The sequence below is a fragment of the Urocampus carinirostris genome, chromosome 4 (genome assembly GCF_059441175.1).
Source record: "Urocampus carinirostris isolate Australia breed hairy pipefish chromosome 4, RoL_Ucar_1.0, whole genome shotgun sequence".
Lineage (NCBI taxonomy): Eukaryota > Metazoa > Chordata > Actinopteri > Syngnathiformes > Syngnathidae > Urocampus > Urocampus carinirostris.
In genome coordinates this window covers 50,563,190-50,579,008 of record NC_142352.1, presented here as the reverse complement: position 1 = coordinate 50,579,008, position 15,819 = coordinate 50,563,190, and the positions used below count along the sequence as shown (strand labels likewise).

Genomic DNA, 15,819 nt, shown 5'->3' with positions numbered 1-15,819 from the left:
ATGTTATAAATTTTTTCTTTTTCCAAATGTTGAATTCCCCATGGTTGTGTAAGTGCTCAGTTCAGTTAAGGTTTTTCCTAAATATGCATCACACATTCATTGTTTGTCAGGGACCGGCAGTTTGAAACGGAGCAAGCTGATCTGCATCAGAAGCTGTCATCCTTGCAAAAAGAGTTGTGCAAGTTTAAGCAGCAATACAAATTGTTGCTGGATCGGGTGAGACAACAAAACCAATGCATACGGCTGTTGTCACCACTACAAGACCGAAAGAGATCCCGAGAGATGTTGAGTTCAACAGCGCTTGAGAAGGCACATATCAGTGGTATTTAAGATTTCGGACATTAGGAAGTTCATTCTTTCAATGGCATTTTTAGATGAATTAATTGGTAATTATTATTCCAGCCGAGGCAGCAAACCACATTCATGCTGAATCCCCCGTGGAACCAATTTTGCACATCTCGACTGAAATTGGGCGCAGCTTACTCTCAAAACTTTCAGTCCAACCTGATGCGGCCTCAAGGTATTTTAACATATCACTTGCATAATTTAGATGTTTTGGGCTGCAATCATACTTAAATCTTGTAGTGAGCCAGAAGTCAATCTCAAACCGGATATAATACAACCAGAGATGATTGAGGAATGTATGGAGAAGGAAAGAAATGTAAGTATATTTTTTTCTGATATTAAGAATAATAATAAAAATGTCACCTAATTTAATAGATGGACAAATTGTTGATGACATTTAATGCTGTCATTTGCATTCAAGTGTTTGTCTTCAATTTAATCAACAAGACAAGGGCTTCATTGATGAACTGAATAAAGTATTTTTGTTTCTAATACAGTTAAGAGAAAATATAGACTTAGCATGTAACAACATAAATTGAATTATAATTTCAGCACATTACTAGTATATTCAAATAATGTACAAACAACAGAAGGGCGGCATGGCGGCACAGTTCTGAGGTTATTGGATAAAATCCAGCTGCCAGCCTTCCTGTGCGGAGTTTGCATGTTCTCCCCGTGCTTGCGAGGGTTTCCTCCGGCCACTTCAGTCCAAAAACATACATGTCAGTTTAATTGGCCGGTCCAAATTGTCCCTAAGTGTGAACGAGCGAGTGAGTTGTCTGTCTCCGTGTGCCCTGCAACTGGCTGGCAACTATTTCAGGGTGTCCCCTGCCCACTTACCGAAGATGACTGGGATGGGCTCCAGAACCCCCGCGATGATGGCTGGATGGATGTACAAACAACAGAAAAAAAGCTAAGTTTTTATGATTGTTTTTCTAAATGAAAGCAAATTTTCCTTGTCGGGCAAAACCCATCTACAGAGCTACCAAATACTAAGAATCTTTCGTAGTTTAGTACACCAGTTTATAGCAAAATATAAAATACACATTTTCTATGTAAACGACTGAAATACAAATAAAATCAAGCCATGATTTTTTTTTTGAATTAAATGTTAATTGTTACAAATATATTAAACTATAATATTTACAACTAGTTTGTATAAAAGACTTATTAATGATGGCTGCTTTGCAGTTTTTTTAGTTTTAACTTTGACTAAGAGACACTTTCAACCTTTAAAAAAAACGCAACTAGAAAAATCTTTTCCATCCCTCCAACCATCATCTTCGGCTTATCCGGGGTCGGTTTGCGGGGGCAGCAGCCTTAACAGGGAAGCCAAGACCTCCCTATCCCCAGACACTTCTTCCAGCTCATCCGACGGGATCCCGAGGCGTTCCCAGGCCAGCCTAGAGACATACTCTTCAGCGTGTCCTGGGTCTTCCCCGGGGGCTTCCTGCAGGTGGGACATGCCCGGAACACCTCTCGAGGGAGGCGTCCTGGAGGCACCCTTATCGGATGCCTGACCCGCATTAACGAGCTCCTCTCAATGCGGAGGAGCAGTGGCTCTACACAGAGTCCCTCCCGAATGACTGAGCTTCTCACCTTATCTAAGTGAGAGCCCAGCCACCCTGCGGAGGAAACTCATTTCAGCCACTTTTATCCGGGATTGTGTTCTTTCAGTCATAACCCACAGTTGATGATCATGTGAACTTCCCTATGGGGAGGAACAAAGTATCTTATCTATCTCATAGGTGAGGGTAGGAACATGGACTGGCCGGTAAATCGAGAGCTTTGCCTTTTTGTTCAGCTCTTCACCACGATGGACCAATACAGGGTCCTGCACCGATCCGTCTGTCGACCTCCCGTTCCCTTCTACCCCCACTTGTGAACAAGACCCCAAGATACTTGATCTCCTCAACTTGAGGGAAGATCTCATCCCCAACTCCGAAGGAGCATGCCACCCTTTTGCGGCTGAGTACCATGGTCTCGGACTTAGAGGTGCTGATCTTTATCCCGGCCACTTCACATTCGGCTGCGAATCACTCCAGCGCGAGCTGAAGGTCACGGCCTGAGGAAGCCAACAGCACCACATCCTCTGCAAAAACCAGAGATGCAATGCTGAGGCCCCCAAACCGGCCCCCTTACCCACCAAGTCTGCACCTAGTAATTCTGTTCACAAAGGTTGTTATGAACAGAATTGGTCACCCTGGCGGAGTTCAACTCCCACTTGAAATGAATCCGACTTACTACCGGCAATTCGGACCAACTCTGACACCGGGCATACTGGGACCGCACAGCCCGGATAAGACTGTGCAGTACCCGGTACTCCCGAAGCATCCCCCTAAGGGGCTTCCAGAGGAACGCGGTCGAATACCTTCTCCAAGTCCTTAAAACACATTTAGACCGGTCAAACCCCCATGGATCCTCAAGGAACCTGCAGCGTGTGTAGAGCTGGTCAACTGTTCCATGGCCCGGATGAAAACCACAGTGCTCCTCTTGAATCCGAGATACGACTTCCTGACGGACCCTCCTCGCCAATATTCCTGAATAGATATTACCAGGGAGGCTGGCTTAATAGATTCCTAAATCGAGCTCGTATCAAGAATTTCTCGGATCTTCAACAAATTTTTCCCTTACGAAATAACATGAAAAACAATTTATTGTATCTTTTCCCAGCCTCGAAAAATCATCCAAGGTAACCCCAAATAGCTATAAAACACATCTTCCAGACCACCAAGTTTGACTCCGTTATCGTTGGAACGCACTCTTCGGTCCCTCTTCTTGGAAAGGGGAACCATCACCCCAGTCTGCCAATCCAGAGGCACTGTCCCTGAACATGGTCCACTCGGACTCAATGTCCCCCGCCTCCCTCAAGACAAGCGCAAAGTTCTGCCGAGGTGTGAATTTAAACTTCTTCTGACAGGAGATTCTGCTTTCCAATCCCAACTGACCTGTCAAAACACGCTTGGGTCTGCCGGTCGAACTGGCATCATCCCCCACCATTGAAGCTAACTTACCGTCATGTGGTGATCAGTTGTCAGCTCCGCCCCTCTCTTCATTCGAGTGTCCAAAACATGCGGCCGTAGGTCTGATGAAACCAACTACGACCTAGGGTGTCCGGGTGCCAAGTGCACATATGGACACCCTTATGTTCAGGGATCAGAATTTTCCGCGGATCCGCGGATTTCCGCTGTTTTTGAACCCCAAAGGTCATTCCCGTAAATCGTCTAAATTCGATGAGAAAATATTTTGGGGGGGTGAGGTATGATACGTGACTGTTTCATCACCCCAAGTTAGCATTTAGACCATTGGTCGATAGGTTCGCTGATAACCAATCAGCGGAGCTTTTGTTCAGAGCATTGGCTTTCTCAAACATGGCGCTCCTTCCGGTCTTTTCAAACGGTGAAATGAGTGTTTGAAAAAGTAAATATGAAAATACTAAGAAAAGAAGACGAGGCTTTTGTCTCCGAGATTGATAAAGGAATCAAGAATAAATTTAAGTGGTCATGGCTGGAGAAGACTGTGACAGTAAACGTTAAAATCGGGGCAAAGATCGAGGAAGTTACAGAAACTTTGAGCCAGTTCATCGCAAAGTGTGATGTTCCAGGGAAAGCAAATTGTCTATACTGTGTCGATCTGATCAATTATGGTACGCGAGGTTGTGTGGCACTGATCGATTATGCTAAAATGAACAAGCACAAAGCAAAACTAGCTTGCCGGCGATCAAATTATGCACTCGGATCCGCATTTAAAATCGGCAGTGAAACTAACAGTAACACCACCGGTTCAACATTATTGGCCGTTTCAAATCCTTCCACTTCAAATACTAGCAGCAGTCAACCACTGGTTCCCCTGTGTTACAGAAAACCCCAATCTGAGGTATTTATTAATCTATTTATTTATGAAATGATTTTATCTTTTGTGTTTATACAATATTTAGAACAGGATAAACAAAATTTAAAATTTGTTATAAACATGATTAAAATTAATTATTTTGTATCATCATGATCATGTTCAATATTACAAATGCTTTTAATGTCAATATATTATTATTTTTTTAATCTATATATATATATATATATATATATAAAATACATGGTTTCTGTTTTGTTGGATTTAATTCATTCTAGTGCAATTTTCACATAGCAAATAAGATAAATGCTGTTGACTTCTGCCCCCCACCGGGCTCCGCCCTGGACCTGGCCGGGGCCTGCGGCCCCTGGACCCTGGCTATTTCAGCTGAAAATGAAAATCTCCATTCTGATCCCTGTATGTTTAAACATGCTGTTGTTTATGGACAAACCATGATGGGCACAGAAGTCCAATAATGATACACAACTTTTTGGGTTTGGGGCGCTGTTCTTCCCAATCACGCCCCTCCAGGTCTCACTCTCATTGCCCACGTGTGCGTTGTCTCCCAGCAGTACGAGGGAGTCAACAGGGGGCGCGCTTAAAAGCACACCCTCCAAGGAGTCAAAAAGGGTGGGTATTCTGAAATGCTATTTGGCGCATAAGCTCAGACGACAGTCAGGGACCGTCCCCCGACCCGAAGGCGGAGAGGCTACCCTCTTGTCTTTCGGGATAAACCCCAAGGTAGAGAAGCTTAGCCGTGGCGGAACTAATATACCCACACCGACTCTGCCCCTCTCACCACGGGCAGCTCCAGAGTGGAAGAGAGTCATAACCCTCTTGAGAGGAATGGTACCAGAGCCCAAACTGTGTGTGGAGGTGAGTCCGACTATATCTAGTTAGAACGTCTCAACCTCACACACCAACTCTGGTTCCTTCCCTGCCATACATGTAACATTCCATGTCCCAAAATATGCCCACACCGGTGCCTCCATGGGCAACTCCAGAGTGGATGGGCGCGCCAAGGACCCCTCATTTGGCCGCTACCCAGCTCTATACGCACTCGACCCCTTAAAATGTATTTTTTTCTAATTATTTAAAATCTTTTTTTTTAATGGACACTTTTTTTTTTTACCACCAAAGGGAACCATACACACATTCTTTATCCATTCTGAAAAACTGTACACTCGGTATGCTACCTTTTCCTTAATCCCTTAAAAACAACACTTTTGTTCAAGCATTAACTTCTCCTTTCAACACTACAATTGATCAAAAGGTGGGCTGACTTATTTTAAATGTATTTTTGTCATATGCAATGTACCTGATAAACAAGCAATGAGGTTTTGTTCCAGTGACATGAAAATACAGTAATCCCTCGGTTATCGCGGTCAATGGGACCACTCGTGAAAACTGAAAATCCGCGAAGTAGCGGCGCCCCTTCAAAAATGCTTAAAAAACGTACACAGGTAGACCCGCAAAGCTCTGAACCCGCAAAAGCGGAACCGCGAACTAGCGAGGTTCCACTGTAATCGATATTCTTTCATTGAAGACAATAGCAATCGGGCAATATTCGTTGTGGAAATATTGGAAATTTGGAGAATTCGTAATCCAGATTAGAGCTATAAAAATAAGTGGGGATTCATCTAATAACCAGTTCTACATTTTCATTTATTTATTTTGCACTTTAAGGTTCAAGAGGTAACCATTCCACTTGGCGGCATCTTTGAAAATGAAACTGATCCATCAAATTCCTCTGGTGAGTAATAAAAAACAAATAGCATTTCATTGAATAACTTAATTGTTTTTTTTTTTTTAATTGTGTCTACAGGGACTGAACCTGCTCACTCTCAATATGACGGCAAAAGCTTCTTAAAGCCGGAAGAGAGCGTGCACGCCCTCCTCTCAGAGATCAACCGGCTCACCTCTGAACTTGCCCTGGGGAAGAAGCTGATGTCCGACCTCCAAGCGCATGTCCAAAACTTGGAGCAGAAAGTCAAGGCAGCGGAAAAAGAAGCAACAAAAAAGATGAGCGTGGTTTTGAAGGTGAAAAATGACCTCTTTGATCAGGTGGGTTCAAGTCAGATATCATCTTGGTCTAGTGGTGGAGTGTCCCTTAAATTGTGACGCTGATTTTGTGTTGGACCTTAAGCTTTCGCTACTGTCGGTGGACAAAGAAAGTTTAACTCTGCAGCTGCAAACAGCCAAATGCCAGCTGGCTGATGTCATGGAGATGTTGGAGGGACTAGAAATGGTCAAAGGTAAATCGCCTGAACATTAAATTATAAACCATTGCCAGTTATTGTTAATTGTTTAACTCAACAAAAGTGTCACAATTGTTCAAGAGCAGTGGTCTCAAACTCAATTTACCTGGGCTAAATCAGGTTTTTCACAAAAATTCCGATCAAAACGTTCCACTGTATCAAGTATCATTTTTTTTATTCCCTTCACTTAATAAGCTCTAAAAGTAAAAACAAATCATGATAATTCAGATGAAAATAAACAATCAGTATAAAATTAATCTATTATCAGCCAGAGCTGCACTTTCAGGGACTGTGTGTATTGTTCCTCCTAGTGGTAAAAAAAAGTCCATCCATCCATTGTCTTCCCCTTATCCGGGGTCGGGACACGGGGGCAGCAGCCTTAACAGGGAAGCCCAGACGTCTCCATCCCCAGCCACCTTCTCCAGCTCATCCGACGGGATCCCGGGGCGTTCCCAGGCCACCCTAGAGACAGAGTCTCTCCAGCGTGTCCTGGGTCGCCAGTGGGACGTGCCCGGAACACCTCCCGCGGGTGGCGTCCAGGATGCGTCCTTATCAGATTTCACAGGCCACCTCAACTGGCTCAACTGCAGAGGAGCAGTGGCTCTACATAGAGTCCCTCCCGGATGACTGAGCTTCTCACCTTATCTCTAAGGGAGAGCCCAAACAGCCTGCGGAGGAAACTCATTTCAGTCACTTTTATCCTGGATCGTGTTTTTTCAGTCATAACCCACAGTTCATGACCATAAGTGAGGGTCGGAACGTAGATCGACCAGTAGAACGAGAGCTTTGCCTTTCGGCTCATCTCCCTCTTCTCCATGATGGACCGGTACAGGGTCCGAATGACGGCAGACGCTGCACCGACCTGTCTGGCGATCTCTCGTTCCATCCTTTTCCGACTTAGAGGTGCTTATCTTCATCCAGGCCACTACACACTCGGCTGCAAATCGCCCCAGTGAGAGCGGCCAATCAAGGCCTGAGGAAGCCAACAGCACTACATCATCTGCAAAAAGCAGTGATCCAATGGTGAGGCCCCAAACCATACTCCATCCCCACTAGGGCTGCACCTAGAAATTCTGTCCATAAAAGTTATGACAAAAGGCAGCCCTGGCGGAGTCCAACTCTCACCGGGAACGAATCCGACTTACTGCCAGCAATGCGGACCAGATTCTGGCACTGGGAATACAGGGACCGCACAGCCCGGTTCAGACTGTGCGGTACCCCATACTCCCGAAGCACCCCCCACAGGGCCTCCCGAGGAACACGGTCGAATGCCTTCTCCAAGTCCATAAAACACAAACTCCCATGCACCCTCAAGGACCCTGCAGAGGGTATAGAGCTGGTCTGGTGTTGCTCGGCCGGGACGAAAACCACAATGCTCCTCTTGAATCCGAGATTCGAGACCACCTTAGAGTCCTCCGGCTCTGCTTCCCCAGAGAAAGACGTGTCGGTGCGAATGAGGAGGTCTTCGAAGTACTCACAGATTCACAACGTCCCGGGTCAAGGTCAGCAGCGCCCCATCGCCACTATATACAGTGTCGAATGCAAACCGCTTCCCCCCCTAAGACGCCGAATGGTGGACCAAAATTTTCTCGAAGCCGTTTGGAAGTCTCCTTCCCTGGTCTCGCCAAACTCCTCCCATGCCCGAGTTTTTGCCTCGGCAACCACCAAAGCCGCATTCTGCTTGGCCAGCTGATACCTGCCAGCTGCTTCCAGAGTCCCACAGGCCAGGAAGGCCACCAACGGGTCTGAGGGTTACCACCGCAGCAGGCACCGACTACCTTACGGCCACAGGTCCGATCAGCCGCCTCGACGATGGTAACGTGGAGCATGGTCCACTCGGACCCAATGTCCCCCGCCCCCCTCGGGACATGGGTAAAGTTCTGCCGGGGGTGTAAATTGAAACTTCTGACAGGAGATTCTGCTAGCCATTCCCAACAGACCCTCATAACACGCTTGAGTCTGACCGGCATCTTCCCCCACCATCGAAGCCAACTCACCAACAGGTGGTGATCAGTTGATGGCTCTGCGGACGCATGTCCAATGAAACGACTACAAAATCGATCATCGAACTACGGTCTAGGGTGTCCTGGTGCCCAGTGCACATATGGACACCCTTATGTCTGAACATGGTGTTCGTTACAGACAAACCAGCTCGTCGGGTTTAAGTCAGGGGGGCCGTTCTTCCCAATCACGCCCCTCCAGGTCTCACTGTCATTGCCTACGTGAGCATTGAAGTCTCCCAGCAGTGCAAGGGAGTCCCCAGGGGGTGCGCTCTCAAGGACTCCAAGAAGGGTGGGTACTCTGAACTGCTATTTGGTGCATAAACGCAAACAGTCGGGGCCCGTCCCCCCACCTGAAGACGGAGGCAGGCTACCCTCTCTTCTACCGGGGTGAACCCCAACGTACAGGCGCTGAGCTGTGGAGCAACTAATGTACCCACACCGTCTCTGCGCCTCTCACCATGGGCAACTCCAGAGTGGAAGAGAGTCCAACCCCTCTCGAGAGGACTGGTACCAGAGCCCAAGTTGTGTGGGGAGGTGAGTCCGACTATATCTAGTCGCAACTTCTCAACCTCACACATCGAGTCGTGCTCCTTCCCTGCCAGAGAGGTAACACTACATGTCCCAAAAGCCAGTTTCTGTAGCCGGGGATCGGTGCGCCAAGGAACCCTCCCTTGGCTGCTAGCCAGCGCTCTACGCACCCGACCCCTTAAGCCCCTCCCACAGGTGGTGAGCCCATGGAAAGAGGGACCCACGTCGTCCCTTTGGGCCGTGCCCGGCCGGACCCCGTGAGCAAAGGCCCGGCCACCAGGCACTCACCAGCGGACCCCACCTCCAGGCCTGGCTCCAGAAGGGTGCCCGAGTAACCTGCGTCCGGGCGAGGGAAATTGTGGACCAATGTTTTTTCTCTACATAAGGGATCTTCTGATCTGCGTTTTGCCTGGCCCCTCACCTAGAACCTGTTTGCCATGGGCGACCCTACCAGGGGCTTAAAGCCCCCGACAACATAGCTCCTAGGATCATTGGGACACACAAACTCCTTCACCACAATAAGGTAGCAGATCATGGAGGAGGGTAAAAAAGGTGTAATTCATTAAAAAAAGAAAAAATATTGTAAATAATCATGGAAAACCTAATGTCTAATTATTTTATATAACATAAGCCTCACTTAAAGGGAGATGATATATCGTCTGCTATCTTGCTGTTGCGCTACCCCCCCAAAAATGGCAAATGCTTGGCAAAAATTGTGTTTTACGGTTACTTAGTCTCTGGAGTTTTCATCTGCTTTCTACGGCACAGCATCTACTACAACATTTAGTTGTCAAAGAATACACTGTCCTTTTAACTTTCACATTAAGGCGGGGGCCTCTAGATATCATACTGAGCGCCGCAAATGGCCCCTGGGCTGTGGCTTTTAGATGCCTGTTCTGAAGCATGTGTTTTGATCGCGCAGGTGGATGGGATGAAAAATGTCTGCAAATGGAGAGCGAGCTAAAGCGGGTTCGCTCAGAAAAGGCCAACATGGAGCAGTACGTCCTGGGCATGGAATTTGAACTGGTGGCCCTGCAGGACCAGAGGGGCAAGCTGGCTGAGGAACTAGAGACGTGGAGGAAGTCCTGCTCAGCCTTGCGAGAGCAGACAGAAACACTTTCCTCAGAGGTCGGCATCCAGACTTCATCTTACAAGCTAGCACATTCAGGCATTCAAAAAATCAACAGTTAGGGACTTATTTCTTTTTTTGTCTGCTTGCTTTTGGGAAACTAGTTTCAGCCTAAAATTCTACAAATTGCAGACGTAAAACGAATAAATAATGTATTCCAAAATTTTTTTTTAAATGTGTATTTGCTTAGAACAATATGAAGCAGGGTCAGCGATCACTCTGAACCTTCACGCCAATTTTCAGTGACCTAATGCAAATTACAAATTACATTTTATACACCGCCAGACTTATTTAAATTGCTTTGAATTGTTTTTGTTTCACATTAGGTAACAAAAGGAGAAAAAAATGTGAAATTACAGAACCATCTCCAACCAGACAGGACTCAAGTCCAATCTAAGAAACCACAAAAAACAACAACGCTAACAGAAGATACAGTTCTGCATTGCAATTGATTGTTTCCACAATTTCCTCTATTTTCATCTAGCTTTTTTTTTGTCTTGATGAGAATCAAACATCAAAACTAAGACTACAGCATTCTAAGAAAATAATTTCCAAAACTGCGAAAAGAACTCAAACATTAAATTGATAATTGATCATTTTTGTAAAAGGTCAACTGATCATAACTGTACAGTATATATAGAAAGTTCATATGTTGGCTTTGTCCTGATGCCAGGAATTCACTATTATTTTGGGAAATAATTATCATCATTTGTTCATCTTGGCTTGAACCAAATTATCAGCAGTTATGATATATTCTTTTTCTGACATTATAACATAAAATTGTCAGCTATTGTCCAAAACAACCAACACATGAATGAAATATGAAAAAATATTTTTCCTCCCTAGTGAATTTTTTTTTTTTTTTAAGACCATCCAATTGCGATCTGAGCTGGTTTCCGTCACTGAAGAACGAGATGAATCGAGTCAGGCCGCAGCCAGCTTGCGAGACAAAATACGCAGGCTGGAGAAGACCAACTGTGACACCAGGGCTTTGATTTCCATCCTGGAGGAGGACCGAGCGGGAAAGAAAGGGAACGAAGCACTACAATGCAGCATCAATAAAATGAAAGTGGACAGGCAGCAGGTGTACTTGCAATTCCATCCATCCATCCATTATCTGCACCGCTTATCCTCAGTAGGGTCGCGGGGGTGCTATATTTGGGCAGTGGGCAGTATTTGCAATTATTCATTTCAAATAAGAGCTCACAAATCTCAAAAGAGTCCATGAAAATATTATATTCTTCTTTCGTTCAAGCTTTTGGAGCAAATCAAAGTGTTGGAGGATGCCATGTTTCGACAGACTGGAGAGATGGAACAATTGGTTGGACAGCTTGATCAGATAAAGGAAAATCACATGTCTGCCAATCAAAATACTGAGAACATGTTCAGCAAAATACAGGTAAGTTTAAAAAGAATAAAGTTCTACCTATGAAGGCCTGCCTTCGAAATGTTGGTCTGCCTGTGTCTTCACCAAGGCTTTGGAGGGTGAAGTGCGACAGCTGACACTGTCTTTGGAGTCCTCATTACTTGAGAAGGGAGATATCGCGTCTCGCTTGAACTCCACACAGGACGAAGTCCAGCAAATGCGCAGCGGCATCGAAAACCTCCGCACACGGATCGAAGCTGACGAGAGGAAGAAGAAGCACGTGAGCGAGCTCCTCAAAGGTGACGTCCGCGCATCATTGTCGCACTTCCATGTTCTTTGTAATCCGATCTTTCGATCCACAGCTGCTCAGAGGAAGTCTGACTCTCTGCAGGACAGAATCGATGCTCTGCAGCGAGAGAAGGAGGATGCTGAGCAAGACATGGAGCTAGCCGTCCTTCAGGTACAGTCAAATACATTTTACCTTGGAAAAACTAAAACACTTAAACAAGTGTGACTTTTATTCTGATACAGGTTGAGACTATCAAAGCTGATTTGGAGGAGGAAAAGATAAAGGTAAGGGAAATAAAGTTCTGTATTTTCACAACCATAGGGTGCACCGTGTTAAAAGGCACAGTGTCCGTTGCTGGTTCTATTTCTGTATTAAAACACTACACAGGGCACACTGCACGATAGGGCGTGGGGACAACAATCTCTTACACAGATACAATACACAATACAAGTGTGCATATTTAAAAATGCCGTAATAAGTACGGTTTTCTTGAACCCACTACGGTGTTACGGTTGGATCACAAAAACTACGGGTTTCCCCTTAAAAAAAAAAAATCGTAAAAACATTCCACCGCAAGATGGAGACGAAGTACAATTTCAAACAAAAGTCTATTGGCGCTGCCAGAATCAACTCCTTGCCCTGAAGAATTCTTGCACCGGCGTCATGAGGAGGCCCTGTTGTGGATGCAGTGCCGCAGCTAAGGCTAAGCAGCTAGCGGCGTTATAAGTCTTCGGTAGCTACTGGAGCTAACCTCTTCTCCGATTCCCGGCTGCGGGAATCAGAGAGGAGGTTGACTCGGTAACATGAGGTGGTGTATGCCTGGGCACATAGATTGAAAAAAAAAAAAATAATATATATATATATATTATATATATTTATATATATATATATATATATATATATATATATATATATATATATATATATATACATGTACACAGTGGAACCTCGGTTCTCGACCATAATCCGTTCCAGAACCCTGTTCGAAAACCGATTTGTTCGATCACCGAAATCATTTTTCCCATTAAGAATAATGTAAATCGTTTTAATCCGTTCCAACACCCTAAATGTTTACCTTGAATGTTTAACGTAAACATAAAGCTAACCCAGGCTAGTCGTACGTTCGCGGTATCGTAATCTTCCGTATGAACGTGTAAAAATAAAAAAATCTGGTCGTTTACAAGTCATTTAGCACCCCGGTCTCCACAACAAGTGGTGAGCGGTTCATTGGATAGGGGGCTCCGTTACAACACCCTGAATGTTGGGCTCTGTTACAACACCCTGAATGTTAAACGTAAACTTAAAGCTAACCCAGGCTAATCGTACGTTCGCGTTATCGTAATCTTATGAATAGGATTTCTTACCTTTGTGGTGGTCAGCAAAAGGCGCTCGCACACCTCCTTCATATTTGGCTATTATTTCTTTCTTAAATGCAATAGTTGTACGCACCACTTTTCTTTTTTCACCTGTAGCAACTTTACTGCTTGCACTTTCTTCGGAGGCCTAATAAGGGGCTAAAACACCCGTACGCCGCTCAGCATCGCACTCACGCATTACTGGCGTTCGAACTCTGATTTTTTGACCGAACAGCGAAGCAAGAATTTCTCAAAATTTTTGGTCGGACTCCGATTTGTTCGAACTGAGAGGCGTTCGAAAACCGAGGTTCCACTGTGTATATATATATATATATATATATATATATATAGATTAAATGTTTTGTTTCTTATTGTATCAAATATTGAAAAGAAAAGAAAACTGAGGGTTTTCTATGACTTTGTTTTATTAAATACATTATTGAGCTTTAAAGAACTTTCTTTCGATTCACACATACACCACCTCCCCCCCACACACACGTTTTGATAGTTTCTGAAATAAGATTTTATTTGTTAATGGTCTGGTAGCTGTCCATATCACTTCTTTTTTGATTGCAGTTCATTGTTGATGAAGAATGGTTGAAGTCATGGATGTCTACAGGCCTTTCCACATGTTGCTCACATTCATTTTTTGTTTGTTGATGAACAAGAGTAGAGGAAGATAAAATTGGTCAGTTATCCGATTTTAATGTATATCCATCTTGTATATTTGGACTGGTGTAAAATTACAGCTCTGTTGGATATGAAAAATATATTGTGCGAGTCATTAATCTTGGTGTGGCACACTGATTTACAAGGAAATTTGAAAGTGGCACTCCACACCGAAAAGGTTGCTGACCCCTGGTGCACAGAAGAGCGGCTTGTGACCGGTCAAACATAGCAGACTTAAGTGGATTCTCACAGGGTAGAAGAAATACAAATTTCTTGACCTATGATTTTATATTGATTATGATGATGATTGATTATGATATATATATATATATATATATGTATGTATGTATATATATATATATATATATATATATATAAGTTCATGTAATTTTGGCTCATATTCAAAATGTTTTGTTTTTTTACTGAATAATTTTTTTTTTGTACTAGGAGGCGCTAAATATTAAACACTGTCCCTTTACAATACACACAAGTCATCATATCTCAATCTCACATTTTATTCTCAAACTACTGACAATTTTATTGTATTGGCCTGCTACGGTGATTACCAAAACTTGGAATTTGGGCTAAGTATACCGATATGGGGCAGCACGGCGGCGCAGTGGTTAGCGAGTGTACGGCACAGTTCTGAGGTCATGAGATCAAACCTCCTGTGTGGAGTTTGCATGTTCTCCCCGTGCTTGCGTGGGTTTCCTCCGGGCACTCCGGTTTCCTCCCACATTCCAAAAACATGCACGTTAGGTTAATTGGCCGGTCCAAATTGTCCGTAGGTGTGAATGAGCGGGCAAATTGTCCGTCCCTGTGTGCCCTGCCACTGGCTGGCAACCAGTTCAGGATGTCCCCTGCCCACTGCCCGAAGATAGCTGGGATGGGCTCCAGCGCCCCCCCGACCCTACTGAGGATAAGTGGTGCTGATAATGGATGGATGGATCTTCTGATATGAATGCATAGTATCAGTACTCTGTAATAGTAAAACACTTCTTACCCGTGGTAGAAAGTCAACTTAAATGGAATTCCAGAGTTCCAGAGAGGCATCATTTTAAAGTCACAAATCATATGAACGTATAAGTATCAAATAATTTCCCACTACTATTTTCTCTGTAGACTTAATTTTTGTTAATTCTTTTATTCATTTCAGGCAGTTATATTCTTTGTGTACACATGTTAATATAACCTAAATCATAACAGAATGCCTGAAAAGGAGTGGGACGAAGATTTATGCATAGAATGCAAATTCAGTTTTATTGTATTGATTCAGCCTCACTACTATTCAGATTCAGATTCAGATCTACTTTATTGTCATTCTAGTACACGTGTATACAGAACGAAATGTCGATGCATCTGACCCCCACAGTTTCCTTGAATGTACAGATATAAATAAAGTTGTATTGTATTTTGGCTACGTATAGTATTTTACCATAGTGCCGATAGTGCAAGAAGAGTAGCTAACCAGATGTGCAAAATGGGCAGTCAGGTTAACAAGTCAGGTACACAGTAACATTAACACTGTAACAATAACGCTGTAATTACCATAGTGCAGAGAGCAATGTGCAATGAGTGGCAAGCTATAAAAAACTGCCAGTAGTACAAAAAGTCAGATTAGCAGCCGTTTAGATTTAAGTTAACTATATGTTAGATTGACCATTTAACAGTCTAATGGCCAGGGGGACTAGACTATTGCGGAGCCTGGTGGTCCTGCACCGCACACTGCAGAACCTCTTCCCAGAGGCTAGCAGAGTGAACAGTCCATGATGGGGGTGAGACGGGTCCCCGGTAATGTTCTTAGCATGGGATAGGCAGCGCTTCTGGCCAATGTCCTGAATGGAGGGAAGTGTAGTCCCGATTATTTTCTCTGCTGTCCTCGTTACCCTCCTCACACTACCCCAGTCGGTAGCGCTGCAGCCTCCACACCACACAGAGATACAGCTGGTCAGGATACTCTCTATGGTGCCCCTGTAGAATGTGATGAGGGAGGGTGGGGGCAGGTGGGCTCTCCTCATCCTCCGCAGG

At 44.5% G+C, this 15,819-nt stretch overlaps 1 protein-coding gene across 2 annotated transcripts in view; it reads left to right on the top strand.

Moving 5' to 3' along the window:
• cenpf (centromere protein F) overlaps positions 1 to 15,819 on the top strand; it is a 57,441-nt gene that overhangs the window by 31,596 nt on the left and 10,026 nt on the right. For both annotated transcript variants that reach the window (XM_088334826.1, XM_088334825.1), the window contains 12 exons: positions 111 to 322; positions 403 to 520; positions 586 to 661; positions 5,881 to 5,947; positions 6,020 to 6,258; positions 6,341 to 6,449; positions 9,906 to 10,111; positions 10,981 to 11,196; positions 11,368 to 11,511; positions 11,588 to 11,777; positions 11,841 to 11,938; positions 12,010 to 12,051. In XM_088334826.1, the coding sequence (XP_088190952.1) occupies positions 111 to 322; positions 403 to 520; positions 586 to 661; positions 5,881 to 5,947; positions 6,020 to 6,258; positions 6,341 to 6,449; positions 9,906 to 10,111; positions 10,981 to 11,196; positions 11,368 to 11,511; positions 11,588 to 11,777; positions 11,841 to 11,938; positions 12,010 to 12,051 (1,717 nt within the window). The remainder of the gene's footprint in view (positions 1 to 110; positions 323 to 402; positions 521 to 585; positions 662 to 5,880; positions 5,948 to 6,019; positions 6,259 to 6,340; positions 6,450 to 9,905; positions 10,112 to 10,980; positions 11,197 to 11,367; positions 11,512 to 11,587; positions 11,778 to 11,840; positions 11,939 to 12,009; positions 12,052 to 15,819) is intronic.